The sequence below is a fragment of the Gymnoscopelus microlampas genome (assembly GCF_963454915.1).
Source record: "Gymnoscopelus microlampas genome assembly, chromosome: 19".
In the NCBI taxonomy this organism is placed as follows: domain Eukaryota; kingdom Metazoa; phylum Chordata; class Actinopteri; order Myctophiformes; family Myctophidae; genus Gymnoscopelus; species Gymnoscopelus microlampas.
In genome coordinates this window covers 32,372,013-32,389,246 of record NC_139956.1, presented here as the reverse complement: position 1 = coordinate 32,389,246, position 17,234 = coordinate 32,372,013, and the positions used below count along the sequence as shown (strand labels likewise).

Here is a 17,234-nt window from a genome sequence, read left to right as displayed (position 1 = left end):
TTTCCTTTGACTCGGTCTCTCTCTCCGTCAATCTACGTCTCCGTCTGTGTGAGTGTGTCCCTCGTTCTTCACTGATATAAGCTGACCAAGCTCTGATCTGATGTCACACATGACACAAACCGTTACCTAACAACACTGAACTTGCAATTGACCATATTCACACGGTGGCCATTTTGGAATTCTACATTGAAAGTGCAACCCCGTTGCCGTGGCAACCGGGGTGGAACTTCATTGATTTAATAGCAATATGGCCGACGTGTGAGCATGGTCTATTGTTTGCCAATGGCGTACAATCGCGTAATCTCCCTGTCGGTCTGTGATTGAAACTGGTGTTTAAAACGTGGACATTCTATCTGTATCTTTCCAGCCAAAACAGGTCCAACGCTAATGGCAAGCTAACACCATTAATGGTACATCACAACGGTTCCATGTCAACCTGGAGGATTTCTGTTCTCTTTTCGACTGAAATAACATCAGTTTCAATTCATTAATCCAACCTCAAGTGGGCCAGAGAAATGTGTAGGTTTGTCTACATGTAAGATGTCCACTAGAGCAGTGGTTCTCAAACTTTTTCATGTCAAGGACCCCCTAATTGACACTTATTACCCCGCAGACCCCCATTTGAAAAGATAAGCCAGGGACCCCCATAAGAGAAGGTTTTTACGGCTCTCTAGCAGTGATTCTCAACCATTTTAATTTCAAGGACCCCCAGTTTGACATGCATTAATTAGGCTACGGACCCCCATTTAATGGCATTTATACCTCTGGGACCCCAATTCACATTGTAAAACCAACGTTAATTTAACTCTGAGTCCATTTGTACACTCTCAGAGTTACAGACCCATAAGGGTCCATTTGGTTCCTGTCCATCATTTAGCTGGGGACCCCCTGGAACCCCCTCAAGTACCCCTGGGGGTCCCCGGACCCCACTTTGAGAACCAATGCACTAGAGGGTGCTGAGAACACCCAAACAAACAATGAGGAACAATGCACTCAACTAATATAGGCACTCCTTTAAGTGGGGTCAGCCCTATGTTCCCTCAGTTTATCATTGGGGTTGGGGATGGGGGTTGGGTTGCGGGAACATAGGTATGCTTCCTGCTAGGTTGACCTGTAGGCTTTATATGGGTTCTATGATGTGTCAGTCTTTCTGCTTGTCAAAGGGGGAGAGGAGGAGGAATGTTGTGGTATCTACTTACTCACTACCACTCAACCTCACCTAACGCAGATATGCTACTGTAGCCTGTCCGGCAGGAACCAGTTAACTCCAAAATGTTCATTTTTCAGGAAATGAAAAAAACAAAACAAAAATGGTTAGGAGGTTTTGTTCATCATTGATAAGAACAGCTGAAGGGACCTCCAAGCTCACAATGAGGTTGGAGGTCAAAAGGGGGCGGAGCCTGGAGTCAGCAAAACTAGCTAACTCCACCCCCCTTTGCAGTAGTTAGCTGGTTTAGCAGAAAGTTTGAGGATCCAATGGAGTTAGATGGTTTCGTCAGAAGCGCTTTTTAATGCTTTTCATTGGTTCAATATTTTTTTTACCAACACACAGACGTAAAGGGTGAAAAAAGCGGGGAAAATGGAGTTAGCTGGTTCCTGCCGGACAGCAACCGTCATATAGGTGAACACCACAGTGGTGTTTTTTGTTTTTTGTTTTTGTTCAAATGTTTGTTAGAATCCATGTTCTGGCGATTGTCTAGTAATCATTCAGGGTTGATATTTGTACTTCTTAGACATGTATATAACTAAATATTCCATATACAGACACATTCTGTACATAATTTGTAGGACTTTCAAAAATAACAGGGCTCATGGCTGAATGTACAAAACCCATTAATGTGTTATGGCATCAAATATTGTTACCAAACAAACAAAACAGACGCCATGTTTCTAAAGAGCTCTGGTCTCTGTCATAGGGGCGTTGCCCTCCACTCCTTGCCCTCTGTCAGAGCCCGTGATTGGTGGATAAACACACTGTATCGGACACCCTGACTGGCCGCTGCCCTGACGAACCCACTGTTCGCCGTCATGGTAATAGCCCCGAGGGTGTCTCCCGTTCCGAAGATCACAAGAGACCTGCGGATGACCTTCGCACTGGGCACGAGTCTTTGGGTGCGTTCTGACGACTGGTCCGGCACCACTCGAACACGAGACAGCAGCTCCTCAGCGCGACGCTTCTCCCCCGGCCCGCCCAGCGTCTCCAGGACGACCCGGAAGTCCTGGACGGCCGACTGGCAGGCGAACAGCTGCTTGTCCTTCATGAAGGAGTCCATCCCGGGCAGAACCGGCGCCCGCCTCTCCTGCGCCGCCAGCTCCGTCAGCACTGCCTCCCTGAAGGAGAGATGACAGCGGCCATGGGACAGCGACGACACGTAGGCGATGAGCGTGGTGACGTCCAGGTTGATGCGCTGGCACTCCTCCACCCTCAGCTCCGGGAAGGAGAGGTGCTCCACCACGGTGTCCCGGTCCACTCTGGTCAGACTCACACCTACTGCTGCTGCCTCCTCCTCCTCCTCATCATCATCATCCTCCTCACTGTCGCTTCCGTCCTTACTGTCAATCGAGTCTTGCTCTTCACCTCCCTCCCCCATAGCCCTTCCCTTGTCTGCGTTCACGGCTACGATGTCCCCTCGCACGGAAATGCCCGTCCGCGTCAGCGCGTCGGCCATGGGACTGGACACACCGTTGTAGAAGGCAAAGATGACGTGAGGCTTGCTGCACTCGAAGGGCTGCTGTCGACTGGCCTCCACGAAGTCCTCGGCCTGGCTGACGACGCTCTTGACTCCGTACTGGCCCCGCCCCTGCCAGATGTCGTGGAGGGCCTCCGCCTTGCGACCGATCGCCTTCACCCAGGTGTGTCCGCCGTTGGCCACCACGTCCACCACCAGGCACCGCTTGGCCCCGCCCCCGTCCAGGTAGGAGAACGCGTGGAGCACGCTCACTACGCCCTGCAGGCTCTCAGCTGTTTGGACGATGGCCTTCAGGTGGGTTAGGTTGGTGGTCTCCAGGTGGGACTCTTTGATCGCCACCTTTCCGGCTTCCACACGCCGCAGGAAGTGTAACTCCGCCTTCAGTTTGCTGCAGAGTTTGGCTCGTCCCTCCACCTGCTGCCGATGCCCTCGTAACGCCTCCACCCGCTGCAGGAGTCCCTGAGCGGCACTGATCCGATCTTGGAGCATCGCCTGCATCGACATGACTGCAGCATTGAGACCAGTGATGTATTTGTTCTTCCGCAAGTAGAAAGGAGCTGTTAGTGCCGTCACTAGTGACATCATCAGTGACATCACTGACCATGCTCTCTTGTTCATCACCTCAGTCTCATGCTCTTGTCATGAAGGTTTCATCTTAAAACATGTATAATTAACACCATTAACGCCAATCACTAAGGTAACTGTGGGATGGAGCATGACTGATTTAAGCAGTCACACCTGGCCTGAGTCAAACTATAACTGGACTCAGAGCTGGGTGTGGCTGCACACCTGTTGTGCATGGAGGCAGTCGATGCACAACAAACAGGATAAGAGTTACCAATTACTATCTGCTCTTCTCTGTGAAGTTAGCTACAGGATCTTGAGAACTACTACCACAGCATGGCAAGCAGCTTATGTGATCCTGCATGGCTACAGTACTTGTTAAATAAAAGGAACTTTGTTATCTTGAAACCTGGCTGTCGTCTGTCCAACTGTTGAGCATATCACAGTAACCATTACTGCTAGGGAGAAATCAACACTGAGGATCATGGATCACACTGTTAAATTAACCATGGGATTTTGCTGTGTAGGTATTCACTGACACACAGAACTGTTATTGCCAGACCCAGAGGGTCGGCCTACATGAGGCTTTGTCTCTCTTTCGTCCATACATGGGCATGTCAGTTTTCTGTCCCCCTTTCGTCCATACATGGGCATAGAAGGGACCTCTGAAAAGGGACACAGGCTGACACGTCATGTGAAGTCCGGCTTAGCCGTGACGTAGTGCTCTGATCTTATAAAGTACTTATTCTGGAGGGAACAAAAGGGGGACAAAGCCTCATGTAGGCCGACCCTCTGGGTCTGGCAGAACCAGGTCTCCTGGTCTTGTTTTAGCTACATTAACTTTGAAGTGTAAGCATTGATAGTTTTTTTGTCTTTGCTAGATGAATAAATGACAGAGGCAATCTAGATAGTGAACAGGAGACAATTGTGTCCAAACTCATTATTCTTCTTTACTTTGATTTATTTTTTTTATTTCATAATGTACATTTCTTGGAGTTTGCATTACGTCTTTCTTTTATGTAAAACTATCGATCAAGACTTTCGCAAACCCAAATTCAAAATATAAAAGCGGGTGCGGTGCGTAAGTGAAACGGTGAACATCAACAATAAAAGATAACCCGCACATTGCCACTTGCCTGGGAAGGTTGTGTGTGACCGAAACATTGCTTTAATCAATTATCCTACGTGTACCTTGCAAGTGGCAGTGTGGCGGGTTATCTTTTATTGCTGATGTTTTCTACAAAACTGAAATAAATAGATAGATTAAGAGATTTTTTTTTGCAAGAGACAAATCCGGTAAGGGAGTTTTTGGAATTACCAGATGAGGCACATGGAGCAGCTATGTTCTACAAAGACTTTAGTGGATTGCAAAAAAGATCATCTTGCAGAGGGATCTACGATGTGCATTAAGTGAGGACGAATGAATGAATTGACACGATCTGCCCCTGCGCTGCCTGCCTACCTCTCATTAAAGTGTGTGGATCCTCTCCTAGCATCTGTGGCTTGTCATTGTTAGTATTAAAATGAACTCTCCTCGTGTGAGTTTTCAGACTACTGCTTTGAATAAAGCTTTTGCCACAAACTGTACAGCTAAAGGGTTTCTCCCCTGTATGAATCCTCATGTGCTGCTTCAGATTACTATGTACACTAAAGCTGTTTCCACAAACTGTACAGCTATAGGGTTTTTCCCCTGTATGCATCCTCATGTGCTGCTTCAGATGACTATTTAGACTAAATCTAGTACCACAAACAGTACAGCTGAAGGGTTTTTCCCCTGTATGAGTCCTCATGTGGAGCTTCACATGACTTTGTACACTAAAGCTGTTTCCACAAACTGTACAGCTATAGGGTTTTTCCCCTGTATGCGTCCTCATGTGCTGCTTCAGATGGCTAGTTTGACTAAAGCTGTTGCCACAAACTTTACAGCTAAAGGGTTTTTCCCCTGTATGAGTCTTCATGTGCTGCTTCAGATGACTAGTTTGACTAAAGCTGTTGCCACAAACTTTACAGCTATAGGGTTTCTCCCCTGTATGAGTCCTGATGTGAAGCTTCAGATTACTATTCCGACTAAAGATTTTGCCACAGGAAATACAACTTAAGGTCTTCTCCCCTGTATGAGTTCTCATGTGTAACCTCAGGTCACCCTTTACTCTAAAGCTATTGCCACAAACGGTACAGCTTAAGGGTTTTTCTCCTGTATGAACTCTCATGTGCTCCTGCAGACGACTATTTCGATCAAAGCTGTTACCACAAAATGTACAGCTAAAGGGTCTTACCCCTGTGTGAATTCCCATATGCCTCTTTAAGTCACTATTTAAAACAAAGCTCTTGCCACAAACTTTACAACTAAAGGGTTTTTCCCCTGTGTGAATTCTCATGTGTCTCTTCAAATCATAATTCAAAACAAAGCTTTTGTCACAAACTGTACAATTTAACGACTTCTCCCCTATCTGAGTCCTCATGGATGGTGTTTGTTTTGATGATTTCACATCCTGGAACAGCTTGTTGCTCAAAGACAATCTTTGTCCTTCCACATTTTGTGTCTTGTATGATAGGTTTAGAGCGGACTGAGCTTCCTTGGTCTCCTCCCAGTCATCACTGTCTTCAGTGTCAGGTTCAAAACAGCGTGAAGAGACAATCTGAACATCACTAGTTGGTTGTGATGCTTCACAGTCCTCTGCATCAGCTTGTGTATTCATGTGTTCAGTTGGGCTGCTGGCTGGAGGGATTGTCACCATGTTTTCATCATCTTTACCTTCACTTTTCACCGTTAATATTGTCATGGTTGACCAATCAGCCTCCTCTGGCCATTGAAGTAGCTCTTCCTGTTCCTCTTTAATCTGTCGAGACTCTGGTTCGTCCTGGGCCACGGGAAAACGGGAAAACTCGTCTTTACACACTGGAATGTGCAGGAAGTCTAGGAGAAGAAAAATAACATGATAGATGTAATGTTTTTACCTGAAACATGGTTAGACTAAGATAAGGCAGCTGTTGTTATTGAAGCAATGGATGTGGAGTGATGGCCCAGAATTCAGCAGAAATGTTGTGGATTCCTGGCGGGTCTGAACATATCTAAGGTTTTGGTGACTGATGTTGCTCTCTCTGATAATTCCTGTGTTGTTGTTTTTTGAGTACCATCGCCGTGCACAGAACTATTATATAGATGTTGTTACACAACATTTTATCAATGAAAATACCACTGAAATATTTATTCAGGCTTTCTCTTCCACACCCGCCTTCTCTTGGGTCTCCGTCAAGCAGCTTGTATATCATTTAAGTGAAGGTTGTCTCTGGTAAGAAAATATTTCCAAGGAGAAATGCAACGCTGGCCAAAAATCTGAAGGAAAAAAGGTGTTGAAAACCTGAATGCAGGTGGCGAAAGTCACATTTCCTTTAAATTCATGTAAGCTTGCATGACATTCTCTTGTTTTGGATGCATAAGACCTTGCAGGTGTGCTGAGTAGACATAGAATTAACAGTGAAACTCTGATCAATAGCCATTGTTATACATTCTCTAGTTGTATTACATTTTCTTGTAAATGTAATAAATAAAATAAAGTTGTTTTGTTTGGAGCCCAGCACTACATGGAACAAACTGTTTCCTTACCAGCCAATGTGGCTGGTAAAGAAATAATATAAATGGAAGACAGAAAGAAATACACTAGCCAGGCAGATTTTCTACCAGCCGAGAAAAAGTACCTTTTTAGCAGGCCAATATCGGCATGTTATTACTATATGATACTCTCATATGCAATTTTCAATTAGTTGGTGGACTGAAGGCAGACCTGCAAGCTGTGAGGTGACATGTTACGAAATCAAACCTCTTTTTGGGAGGTCCGAGTATGGCTTCATTCTACCGTGTTCAATTCAATCTACTGTACATACACCTCCGCTGACTCACTGTCTTAAGTAAAAATGTACTGCCCTAAATATTTAAATGATTTTTTTCTACATTACTATTACATTTATTTCTCTGTCGTAATGTTTGTGTTGCCATGACTGAATTAGCTGTCTTTTAAAACTATATTATCTCTAGACTGTTATATTTGTATTTGTAGTGTAACCTTTTGTACAGTGTACTGATAAGAGAATCCCAAGTAGTCATTAATATGTATATTCTAATCATAGAAAACCATGTGATGTATTGCTAACAATGTTGTTAACAATTCTGTTTTAAAACTAAACAAAATTCATGAAGGGACTGGGAGATAAAGGTAAAAAGCTTAAAATGGAAATAATTCAATTAACCTATTGACTTCTGAATGAGACATACCTTGATGCCTTTCTTCCTTAAAGTAAGACGGTTCTGGTTCCTCCAGGTACAGACTGTGGCTTCTCTCCTGTTGTGGAGAGGACATGTCTTTACACTCGGGGAGGAGTGGGACATCTAGGAGGAGAGAGGAGGCAATGTCACAGGGTGAATAAATACACCCAGCCAGGCATTGAAACCACACATGTCCTGATTAGGGGTGTTAGAAAAAAAAATCGATTCATATAAAAATCACGATTCTTATTATTAACCATTCAAAATCGTTTCACAATTTAAAAAAATGTATACTTTTTTTTTAGATTTTTGTAAGCTTACCATATGTAAGCTTACCAAATGCACGCTTAAAATAATAATCACAGTAAACATTATCATGTCTTCATTCATTTTCAAGGTCTTTTTTTAAACTAACTCCAATCACTTTCAGTTCAGCACAGCTGAGCTGTGTCACTGTCCAGCTGACGCTTGTTGACACTCGTTAATGTTACTTGCATCAAGGCAACTATGTTGTGTTTCTGCATCAAATGGAACTACACCTATTCTAAGATTCTATCAAAGCCAAGATTTTTTATCGAATCGTGACCCCAAGAATCGGAATCGAATCGTGGGATACCCAAAGATTCACAGCCCTAGTCCTGATGATATTGTAGTATTGACAGATCAAAGACTGACCCTAACTGTGGCAGGAGGACCATAATCACCATATTATGTGGTAGCAGCACTAGTTCACATAAAAAACATACTGGATCAGAGGTGCCATCAGTCAGCTTACAACCGAAGCATTAATGTCACGTAACATTATTATCAGTTTCTTTGTAGTGTTTTCTGTTTTATCTTACACGTCTTATTGCTGCTTGTGAAACATTTAGACCTACAATGTAGCTATCAGTGGTGTAAAGTAACTAAGCACATTTATTTTACAATTACTGTACTTTTTTAAGGTATTTTTTTTAGTATTTCCAATTCTCAGTACTTTTACTTCTACTCCACTGCATCCCAGAGGCAAATATTATACTTTTACTCCACTACAATTATTTGAAAACTTTAGTTACTTTATAGATTTTGATTATTATTACAAAACATTTAGATCTTGTAGATCTGCTATTTTCAAAAGATTTCTATTCATTTTATACATTTGGAAACTTGTGAAATGGGACATTCTGATAATGGATACTTTCTACTTTTGGTACATTTTGAAACAAATAATTTGGGGACCCCCACATGTTGAGAACCACTGCTTGTTCCAACCCAACCTGCTCTGTGTAGTTTGACGTATGGATTGAGAACATAGTCCAGCAGATGGCGCTGTCGGTCGAGTTGTGTTTGTAGCTGGTCTATGATCTCTCTCCGGTAGAGGTCGCTGATGAGCTCTGCGGCCGCACTCAGCCGCTCGCTGACCAACGCTCTGAGCTCGAGCTTCAGCTGCGACACATCGCTGTGTTTTTCCAACACACACAATATCTCCTCTCCGAGCAAAGTCAGGTGTTTATGCACCGACAACCTAACGGACTCTATTTCACACATGTTCAGTGGTATAATTGACAATACAAGTGGTCAAAATTAAAAAACACGGTCCCCGTCAAAAACGACACAACTGCACGACACAGTTCCGGCGCAGTGTTGCCAGATTTAGCGAGAGGAATAAGCAACCGCAAGGTCTATTGATTGAATACTTTATTTAGAAGTTTGCAGACAACAAGCACATGAAAGTACAGTTCACATACAAGGCTTGTTTCTAATGGGTTGTACTCAATTCATAGTGACATTACATGACAGACAGATACACTACTATGCAGAACCTCATATAAACAGTTTAGAAATTAAAAATCACACCCTGTGTGAAGGTAGCGGCGTTTGATACATTTTTTCATCGATATGTGTTTTTTATAATGTGTTTATAGCCACGTGTCACGTGACGCTTGACCAATCACTTTGTTGACGTGTCTGACTAATCAGAACGTTGACGGTGAACACGGACAAAGTCAGGTAAGAAAAACAAAACATAAGTACAGTAAAAAGTTCGAATGGGGGGGGGGGGGGGGGTGTTAGGTTATGACTTTTACAGGGGCCAGTTTCGAATTGAAAACATGAAAACATGAAAAACATGAAAACAAAAAAATACTAAAAAACAAGCCCAAAAGAAGCAGGCCACAGAACAATTTTGAACCTATATAGCCTATACATCAGCTATTTTAAAATAGCAGATCTAGAAGCTCGAGCTTGTAGATGTGCTATTTTCAAAGAAAAATCTTGAAAAATAATGGGGTCCCTATCACAAAATATTTTCAGATCTGTGGCTAAGTTAAGTAGGCTACATGAAAAGGTTTGAGAACCACTGCTGGTTTAAACAACATTAGGAAATAATCCCAAGTAAGCAACAAAAAAACGCAACCTGCATACATTTACAAGCCACACAAAAGCCCAAAGTCACTTATAATAAGCGGACACGGCAACACTGTTCCGGGGTTAATGTATTTCGCGCATGCTCTGTTGAGAACCCAGGCATGGTTGAGAAGCGAACAGCGTATTACTCTAATGTCGAAGCAAGGGGGCGGGAGCGAGGCGCCCCCGCCCCTTTCTTCTACAATAGAAGAGTTAGGACGTCACATTCTAATACAACCAAAATACCCAATTTCGGCACCGGCCTCAGTGGCGCACCTCGCTAATCACTAGACTCCCAACCCACTACCACTGGTAGGCTGGGTTCGACTCCCGCTTGGGGTGAAACTTTTTCAGTCATCCGCGGACTTCTTTTTTTCGCCGATAAAGTATATTTTTGGACCATGACGGAGGCGCGCCGACTCAGCAGACCTTGAGGCCGAGGAGTTGCGCCCGAGCGCCTCCAGGCGCGAGTGCCCGCAACGACCGGCCGAAGGTCTGCTAGTCGACTCAGCGCCGTCCGAGTTATGTACCGATAGGGACAGAATCGTAAATATTTTTGGTGGGGACTGTGTTTGACCCACTGACTGCGTTTGCCCCAACTGCCACTCAAAGTGACTATTGGCCAATCACAGTGCGTCTCAACTTCCGGGTACACCCGCACCCCCCGCCCCCTTGCTTCGACATTAGAGTAATAGACCGTTCGCGGTTGAGAATGGGTTGCCTTCCGCCATCTGCTGGAGGACAGTGGTAGAAAAAGTACTAAATTGTTTTACTTAAGTAAAAGTATCAACACTGCAGCGTAGACATACTCTGTTACAAGTAAAAGTCCGGAATTAAAAATGTACTTGAGTAAAAGTACAAAAGTATTGGCATCAAAATGTACTTAAAGTACCAAAAGTGAAAGTACTCATTAGTCATTATGCAGAATGTCCCATTTCACAAGTTTTCAAATGCAGGCCTACAATGTATAAACATCGGGAAAAAATGGAAAATAATACCTCAAAATTGCACTTAAGTACAGTACTTGAGTAAATGTACACCACTGCTACACAGTGACAGTGTGACAGTCAAACTCCATCAAAGCATTAAACCCATAGACCTGAGGCCGATTCTACAAATGTCTTCAGAATTACATGTAGACTAGTTGGCCTCCGACCCCCATCTCAAAATATTTTGTTCCAGGCCAGGGACCCCCAGAAGCAAAGATTTTAGTTAAAATGTTCGCTTTAAAAAATATAGATACAAAGATTTTTAAAAAATATAGCAGATCTACAAGCTCATAGTGTGCACGAAGTGATGAGCTTGTATATCTGCTATTTTTTAATAGCCAAAGTATAAAATAATGCTTTTTAAGCTCAAATCTAAAATGACACAGATGCTTTCCCGGTTTATGGCAAGCAAGTTTGTTTAACAAACTTAAACTTGCTTGCCTTAAAGGACAACTTCACCCATTTTCATATAATTGGTACTCACTAATGTTCATAATTTAGATGTTTTTATTAACGCAAGAACAATGGCTTCCATTTTAGCATGCTAAATTTCCAAGAATAAAAATCCTGCAGTTTCTATTAGCTTGGCTTCCCCATCGATGATGGCGGGTTTCTGAACTATCCACAGCCCTCCTCAGAGACACAGACAGAGTTAGACAAAAATGGTGCCATATAATGATGAGCATTAGTGAGGACCAATTATATAAAGAAGATAGGTTGCGAATGGGTGAAGTCGTCCTTTAAAACTTCTCATCCGCTTTATAATCAACGTCAGTTGATTGTCAGTTCTGTCTTTACATTACTTAACATGAATAGCCTGTGTAAAATAAAATGACAGCATTATCCAACCGTATTCTTGTCATGTGTTGAGGTTACTTTGTAAGAATAAATTAGAAAAAGGGTCATCCATCATACAGCAAATTACACAAGCAAAACCCAGTCAATTTGCACAAATATCCTGAGTCAGAGAAAGTTACATTCTTGAATGTTCTGAATTATGAAGGAGACATTAATATTTCAAATTTCCTTTATATTTATCTATTTTAGTCATTAATTTATTCATACATTTAATTATTTATCTATTTATTTATTTATTTTGCTAATGCTGCAGTATACTGAACATCGAGATGCATTGAGGCCGAGATCTGCAGGCCTGTTTTTACAAACACAATGATAATAATAGTAATAATAATAATAGTGACAATAAAGTGTTATGTTAACCAGGCAGAGATTGTTTTAGCCATATCTGTATGTCTGTGTGTCTGTCTGTTGTTCTTGGCTGATCTCTGAAGATTCTGGACCGATCATCACCAAACGTCTCTTACTCAGCCAGTAGGCCAAGGAAGCACTGGCTCCTCCACCCCAATTTTTCAAATCAGCCTCATTGTGGCGCTATAGCCTACCAGCCCGCTTTACATTTTAATGCCTAAAACTGTTGTCCAGGGACGCAGAGGGCATTTGAGAACCGAAGGGGACGCATGCACGCGCGCTGCAAAATGCGTGCATGCAAAATGCGTGCATGCAATTTACGTTTGTGTGCATGCGGTTTTGTGTTTTTTTTCCGGGTTTGTTACTTTTGGGGGTTTTTTTTGTTACTTTATTTAGGTTAATTCTGTTAATTCGGTACAAAAATATACTCCATGAAGTATCTTAACCAGAAAAACGGATGACCGTTGTCAGATTTTTCTGTCACCTTTTCAAATGGGGCAATGCGTGTAACAAAACATTTTTTTTTCTATGGCAATTGATTTAGGTAGGGTTACAGTTGGTAGAGTCCGGTAACTACTTAATTTCATTATGGTGCAGTATGTTTTACACATTTTATTATTGAAACTGATTAAAACAAGCTCCTCTGAGGAGCGCTGATACAGAGCTGCAGGTGGGCTGGAGGAGCTGTCATGCAGCTGCAGACTTCCTCTATGGTTTCAGAGCGTTCCTAGCCTTTCTTCACCTTTTTCTCTGACCTGCCAGAATGATTGAGGGATGAACCATTTACTGGTTCAACATAAGCACATAAGTCATGGTGAGTTGCTTCTGTCATCTGCCTCCTGCACTTTTCGGCATTAGTACCGGCTTCCTCCACATTATTCATTGTGTGGAAATTTATTTTATTTTTAATATATTTTTCAAACGGCAATGAACACAAGCTGCTCCTGCTCCAGCTGTTTGTTTGTTTTTATTAATGCAAACGCATTCAGTATTGATTAACATTCACACAGATAATTCTGAGACGAGTTTTTTTTTAATCTTCTTAATATAGCTGACTGAGTAGATCAAACCTTGCCATACAAATCCAGTAAACTCTACTGAAACACACCTTGACTTGTCTGAGCTCAGAGGTCCTGTCATTTAGACAGAGGTGTCCTCTGTGGGTGCTGCCGCCTTGTTGTCGTCAGGCTTCATGGCTGGAAAGAGCAGCACCTCCTTGATGTTGTTAGAGTCTGTGAGGAACATGGTGAGACGATCAATGCCCATACCCCAACCAGCAGTTGGTGGCAGACCATATTCTAGTGCTGTACAGAAGGTTTCATCAATTTTCATAGCCTCATCATCACCCTCAGCTTTGGCCTTGGCCTGCTGCTCAAAAAGCTCTCTCTGCCTGATAGGATCGTTCAACTCCGTGTAGGCATTGCAGATCTCCTTCTTCATCACAAAGAGCTCAAAACGCTCAGTCAGGCCTTTATCCCTTCGGTGCCCCTTTGCAAGAGGGCTCATGATTTGAGGATGGTCACAGATAAAGGTGGGGTTGATGCATGTGACTTCAAGGAATACTCCCACCAACTTGTCAAGGAGGCGGGCAGTGGTTCTGGGGGGAGGACATTCCACTCCTTTTTGGGCACACAACTCATCAAAGAATTTACGAGTCTCATCACTGTCATAGGTTTCAGGAGGAGGGAACGTAACATCCATTATCTTTGCAAGGTCATGTGTCATGATCACTCTTCTGAATGGTGGAGTGAAGTCAATCTCATAAGCCTTTCCCTCTGGACCATCGGGATGATAAGTTATCTTGTATCCACCAGTGATGTACTTCACCATCCCTGACAGAAGTTCCTCTGTGATTTTCATCAAGTCATTGTAATCTGCAAAGGCCATGTAGAATTCACAAGTGGTGAACTCTGGATTATGAGTGAGATCAATGCCCTCATTTCTGAATTGACGACCAATCTCATACACTCTGTCTAAACCACCAACCACAAGCATCTTGTGGTAGAGCTCAGGGGCAATTCTCATGAAGAGATCCAAGCCCAGCTCATTGTGATGGGTAACAAAAGGACGAGCCACTGCTCCACCAGGAATTTGGCTCATCATTGGCGTCTCAACCTCCAAAAATCCCTTCTGGTCCAGGAAGTTGCGCAGGTAAGTGATGATTTTACAACGTGTTACAAACTTCTGCCTCACATAGTCGTTGAGAATCAGGTCCAGGTAGCGCTGACGGAATCTGGTCTCCTTGTCTTTTAGCCCAGTGTGAAGATGTGGCAACATATGCAAACAGGGTGAAAGTAGAGTCATCTCTATTGGAAAGATGCTCAGCTCTCCTTTATTTGTTTTCCCTGGATTACCACGGACACCGACGATATCACCTCGTCGCAGCTTGTTGTTGATGGCTTCAAATTCCTCCTCAGACCTGTAGAACCTTGAGTTTGCCATAACCTGCAACTTGACACCTTCCCCTCGCAAGTCATAGAATAGCAATTTAGCACCAGCTACCCTCTTGGCATGGAGGCGACCCGAGACATTAAGAACAACATCCGTTAGCTGGTTTTGAGGCTGAAGATGGCTGTATTTCCTAATGAATTCTGTGAGTGACATATCCACATCATATTTATGAGGGTACGGGTCCTCGCCCATGCCCTTCATTGCTTGGATGGCCTCGGTACGGATCTTGAAGTATTGATTAGGCTCCAGAGTCTCCTCATCCACCCGAAAGTCATAATGAGCTCCTCTGTTGTGATTTCCCTTCTTCTGCTCTGCTTGCTGTTTAAGTATAGCTCCTTTCTCAGCTGCCTTCTTCTCAGCTTTCAGTTGCCTTTTTTGCTCATTTTTGCTGAGTTTCCCACAATCTGCCATCTTGTTGCTGAGATTGTCACTGAACAATAGCCTTGAACTTAACCAAAATGATGTCTTGCCGGTCTTGATAACGCTAATGATAGTGTTGTGAGTGTTGTCCCTTTTACACTGCTCCGCTGAGCTGAGCTGGTCAGGTCATCCTGGTGATGTCAAAATCAGAGCCAGTCAAAATTAGTCAGCTATGACCTTATATGGAGTATGCGATGTCAGACGTAGATGTGTGGATCTCCATATATGGAGATCCAGGTGATGTAGAGTCGATGATGTCAGTGTTGGTCAGGTCCATATATGGAGATCCAGGTGATGTAGCGTCGATGATGTCAGTGTTGGTCAGGTCCATATATGGAGATCCAGGTGATGTAGAGTCGATGATGTCAGTCGTAGTGCCAACTTGGAAGGTAACCTGACAAACAAGCAAGGTTATTTCTTAATTTTTGGGGCGGTGTAGCCGCCCCCTATAACTGAGTTTTGGACACCGACCAAAAAATTTGTGTACCCCCTAACCCTTCCATTGTTAATGCAAATCGATACTTTTTTCATATCAGCCAATCACATTACAGCTAGTGTCATCACCACTAACTGTAATGTGATTGGCTGACTTTGCAAATTCAGGACTGTGATTGGCTAGCGAAACACATGACACATGTGCAGCCCTTTGAATAGCAGTATGGACTTTAAAAAAAGTCAATCATCCTTTTTTTAAAGTGAGTCATGTTGTGATGACCACACACCGCCCACTTCACACTGGGTGTGATTTTTTTATTTAGAGTAGACAATAATTTTTTTTACCCCTTTTTCTCCCCAATTTAGTCGTTATGCCAATTGATTCCACACACATTTCTGTGTTGTCACTGCTATCGTATCCGATTGACTCACCGGCTGCTAGTGAGGAGCCCTAACCATGGCAGTCCGTGGTGGTGGGCAGTGACAAACAAGCAAGGTGATGTGAAAGCCTTTGTAACATTTCCTGTGGAAATCTGTAAAATATCAATAAGGCTTGAACAGAATATATCACTCAACGCCCTGCCAGAAGCGTATTTATGTACCCATAAATACTCTGAATCAGCGTTATCCAGGCAATTGCTCGAGGGCTTTCTGCTCTGATGGATGTCATTCGTTCCCAAGAACAGTCCGGCAGTTCTACTTGTCTGGAGGGCGATCCCTTGTTTTCGCTGATGAGGATCAGGATGATGGAAGGTAAGGAAGGTTAAGGTGAGTGTTAAGGGCTGAGAACAGTGGAAAATTCACAGCCGCCCGTGCAGCCCTTGAAGGTTCAGGATTCAAGTGTCCTGCTGTGAACTCCATCCTGGCCCTCATCTGTCTTCTGTTTGGATGGAGTCTGGAGGTCAGGGTACAAGCTGACAGGCCGCAAACACATACCTACCAAGAGCGACGAAGCAGTCCAATAAAGAGCTTCCCACACAGAGCCGATCATGCATATCGGAGACCAGCAACCGTCTTGCCCAAAACTAACAATAACCCTAAGCCTAAGCCTAACCCTTAGCCCCAAGCCTAACCCTAAACTGGGGGAACATTGGGCTGAGGGAACGTAGGCATTATCTCCACAGGTGGGGAGAGAGTTACAATACACTCAATACTGTGCCAATTTCAGGACATGCCTGTGCAAATTGGCTTGTGTTGTATGTGACGTCAGAGCAGCAGCTCGGACAGCCTATAAAGGTGGTGTAAGTTGAAGACGAAGGATGGGACTCTGAAGGCGATACGGCTAAGTGACTGACAACCATATATATAGACAGTGGTATAGCCAACCGGACAGAGCAATAAAGCGAGGAGAGCAAGTGAGGCGTTTCCATAATGGCAACAATGCAGAGAAGGCTACAAAAGGAATTGTTAACTCTGAAAAAGGATCTACCCCCAGGAATGGCACTTAATGAAAACAGTGTACAGAACAACATTACACAGTGGATAATAGATATGGAGGGAGCCCCTGGCACACTCTATGAAGGCGAGAAGTTCCAGCTGATTTTCAAATTTAGCAGTCGTTATCCATTCGATTCACCTCAGGTAACGTTCACGGGAGATAACATACCAATCCATCACCATGTGTATAGCAACGGTCACATCTGTCTGTCTATTCTAACAGAAGATTGGTCACCAGCTCTCTCAGTGCAATCGGTTTGTCTTAGTATTATCAGCATGTTGTCCAGCTGCAAAGAGAAGAAACCACCACCTGGTAACGACTTTTACGTAAGCACATGTAACAAAAATCCAAACAAGGCAAGGTGGTTTTATCATGATGATACATGCTGA

At 43.5% G+C, this 17,234-nt stretch overlaps 3 protein-coding genes across 3 annotated transcripts; 1 reads left to right on the top strand and 2 right to left on the bottom strand.

Moving 5' to 3' along the window:
• Window positions 1–1,910: 1,910 nt before the first annotated feature.
• LOC311034882 (UPF0415 protein C7orf25 homolog) lies at window positions 1,911–3,357 on the bottom strand (the record flags this gene model as incomplete). The annotated part of the gene is made up of 1 exon (XM_084042913.1): window positions 1,911–3,357. Exon 1 carries the CDS (start codon window positions 3,306–3,308, stop codon window positions 1,911–1,913), a length of 1,398 nt encoding a protein of 465 aa, XP_083899039.1. The 5' UTR covers window positions 3,309–3,357.
• A 9,884-nt stretch (window positions 3,358–13,241) lies between these two features.
• On the bottom strand, window positions 13,242–14,963 carry LOC311034472 (lysine--tRNA ligase-like; the record flags this gene model as incomplete). Its single annotated transcript, XM_084042354.1, has 1 exon — window positions 13,242–14,963. One exon carries the CDS (start codon window positions 14,961–14,963, stop codon window positions 13,242–13,244), a length of 1,722 nt encoding a protein of 573 aa, XP_083898480.1.
• Window positions 14,964–16,772: 1,809 nt separating this feature from the next.
• Window positions 16,773–17,234, top strand: LOC311034706 (ubiquitin-conjugating enzyme E2 W-like; the record flags this gene model as incomplete). Its single annotated transcript, XM_084042665.1, has 1 exon — window positions 16,773–17,234. The coding sequence occupies exon 1, from the start codon at window positions 16,779–16,781 to the stop codon at window positions 17,232–17,234; it is 456 nt and encodes a 151-aa protein (XP_083898791.1). The 5' UTR covers window positions 16,773–16,778.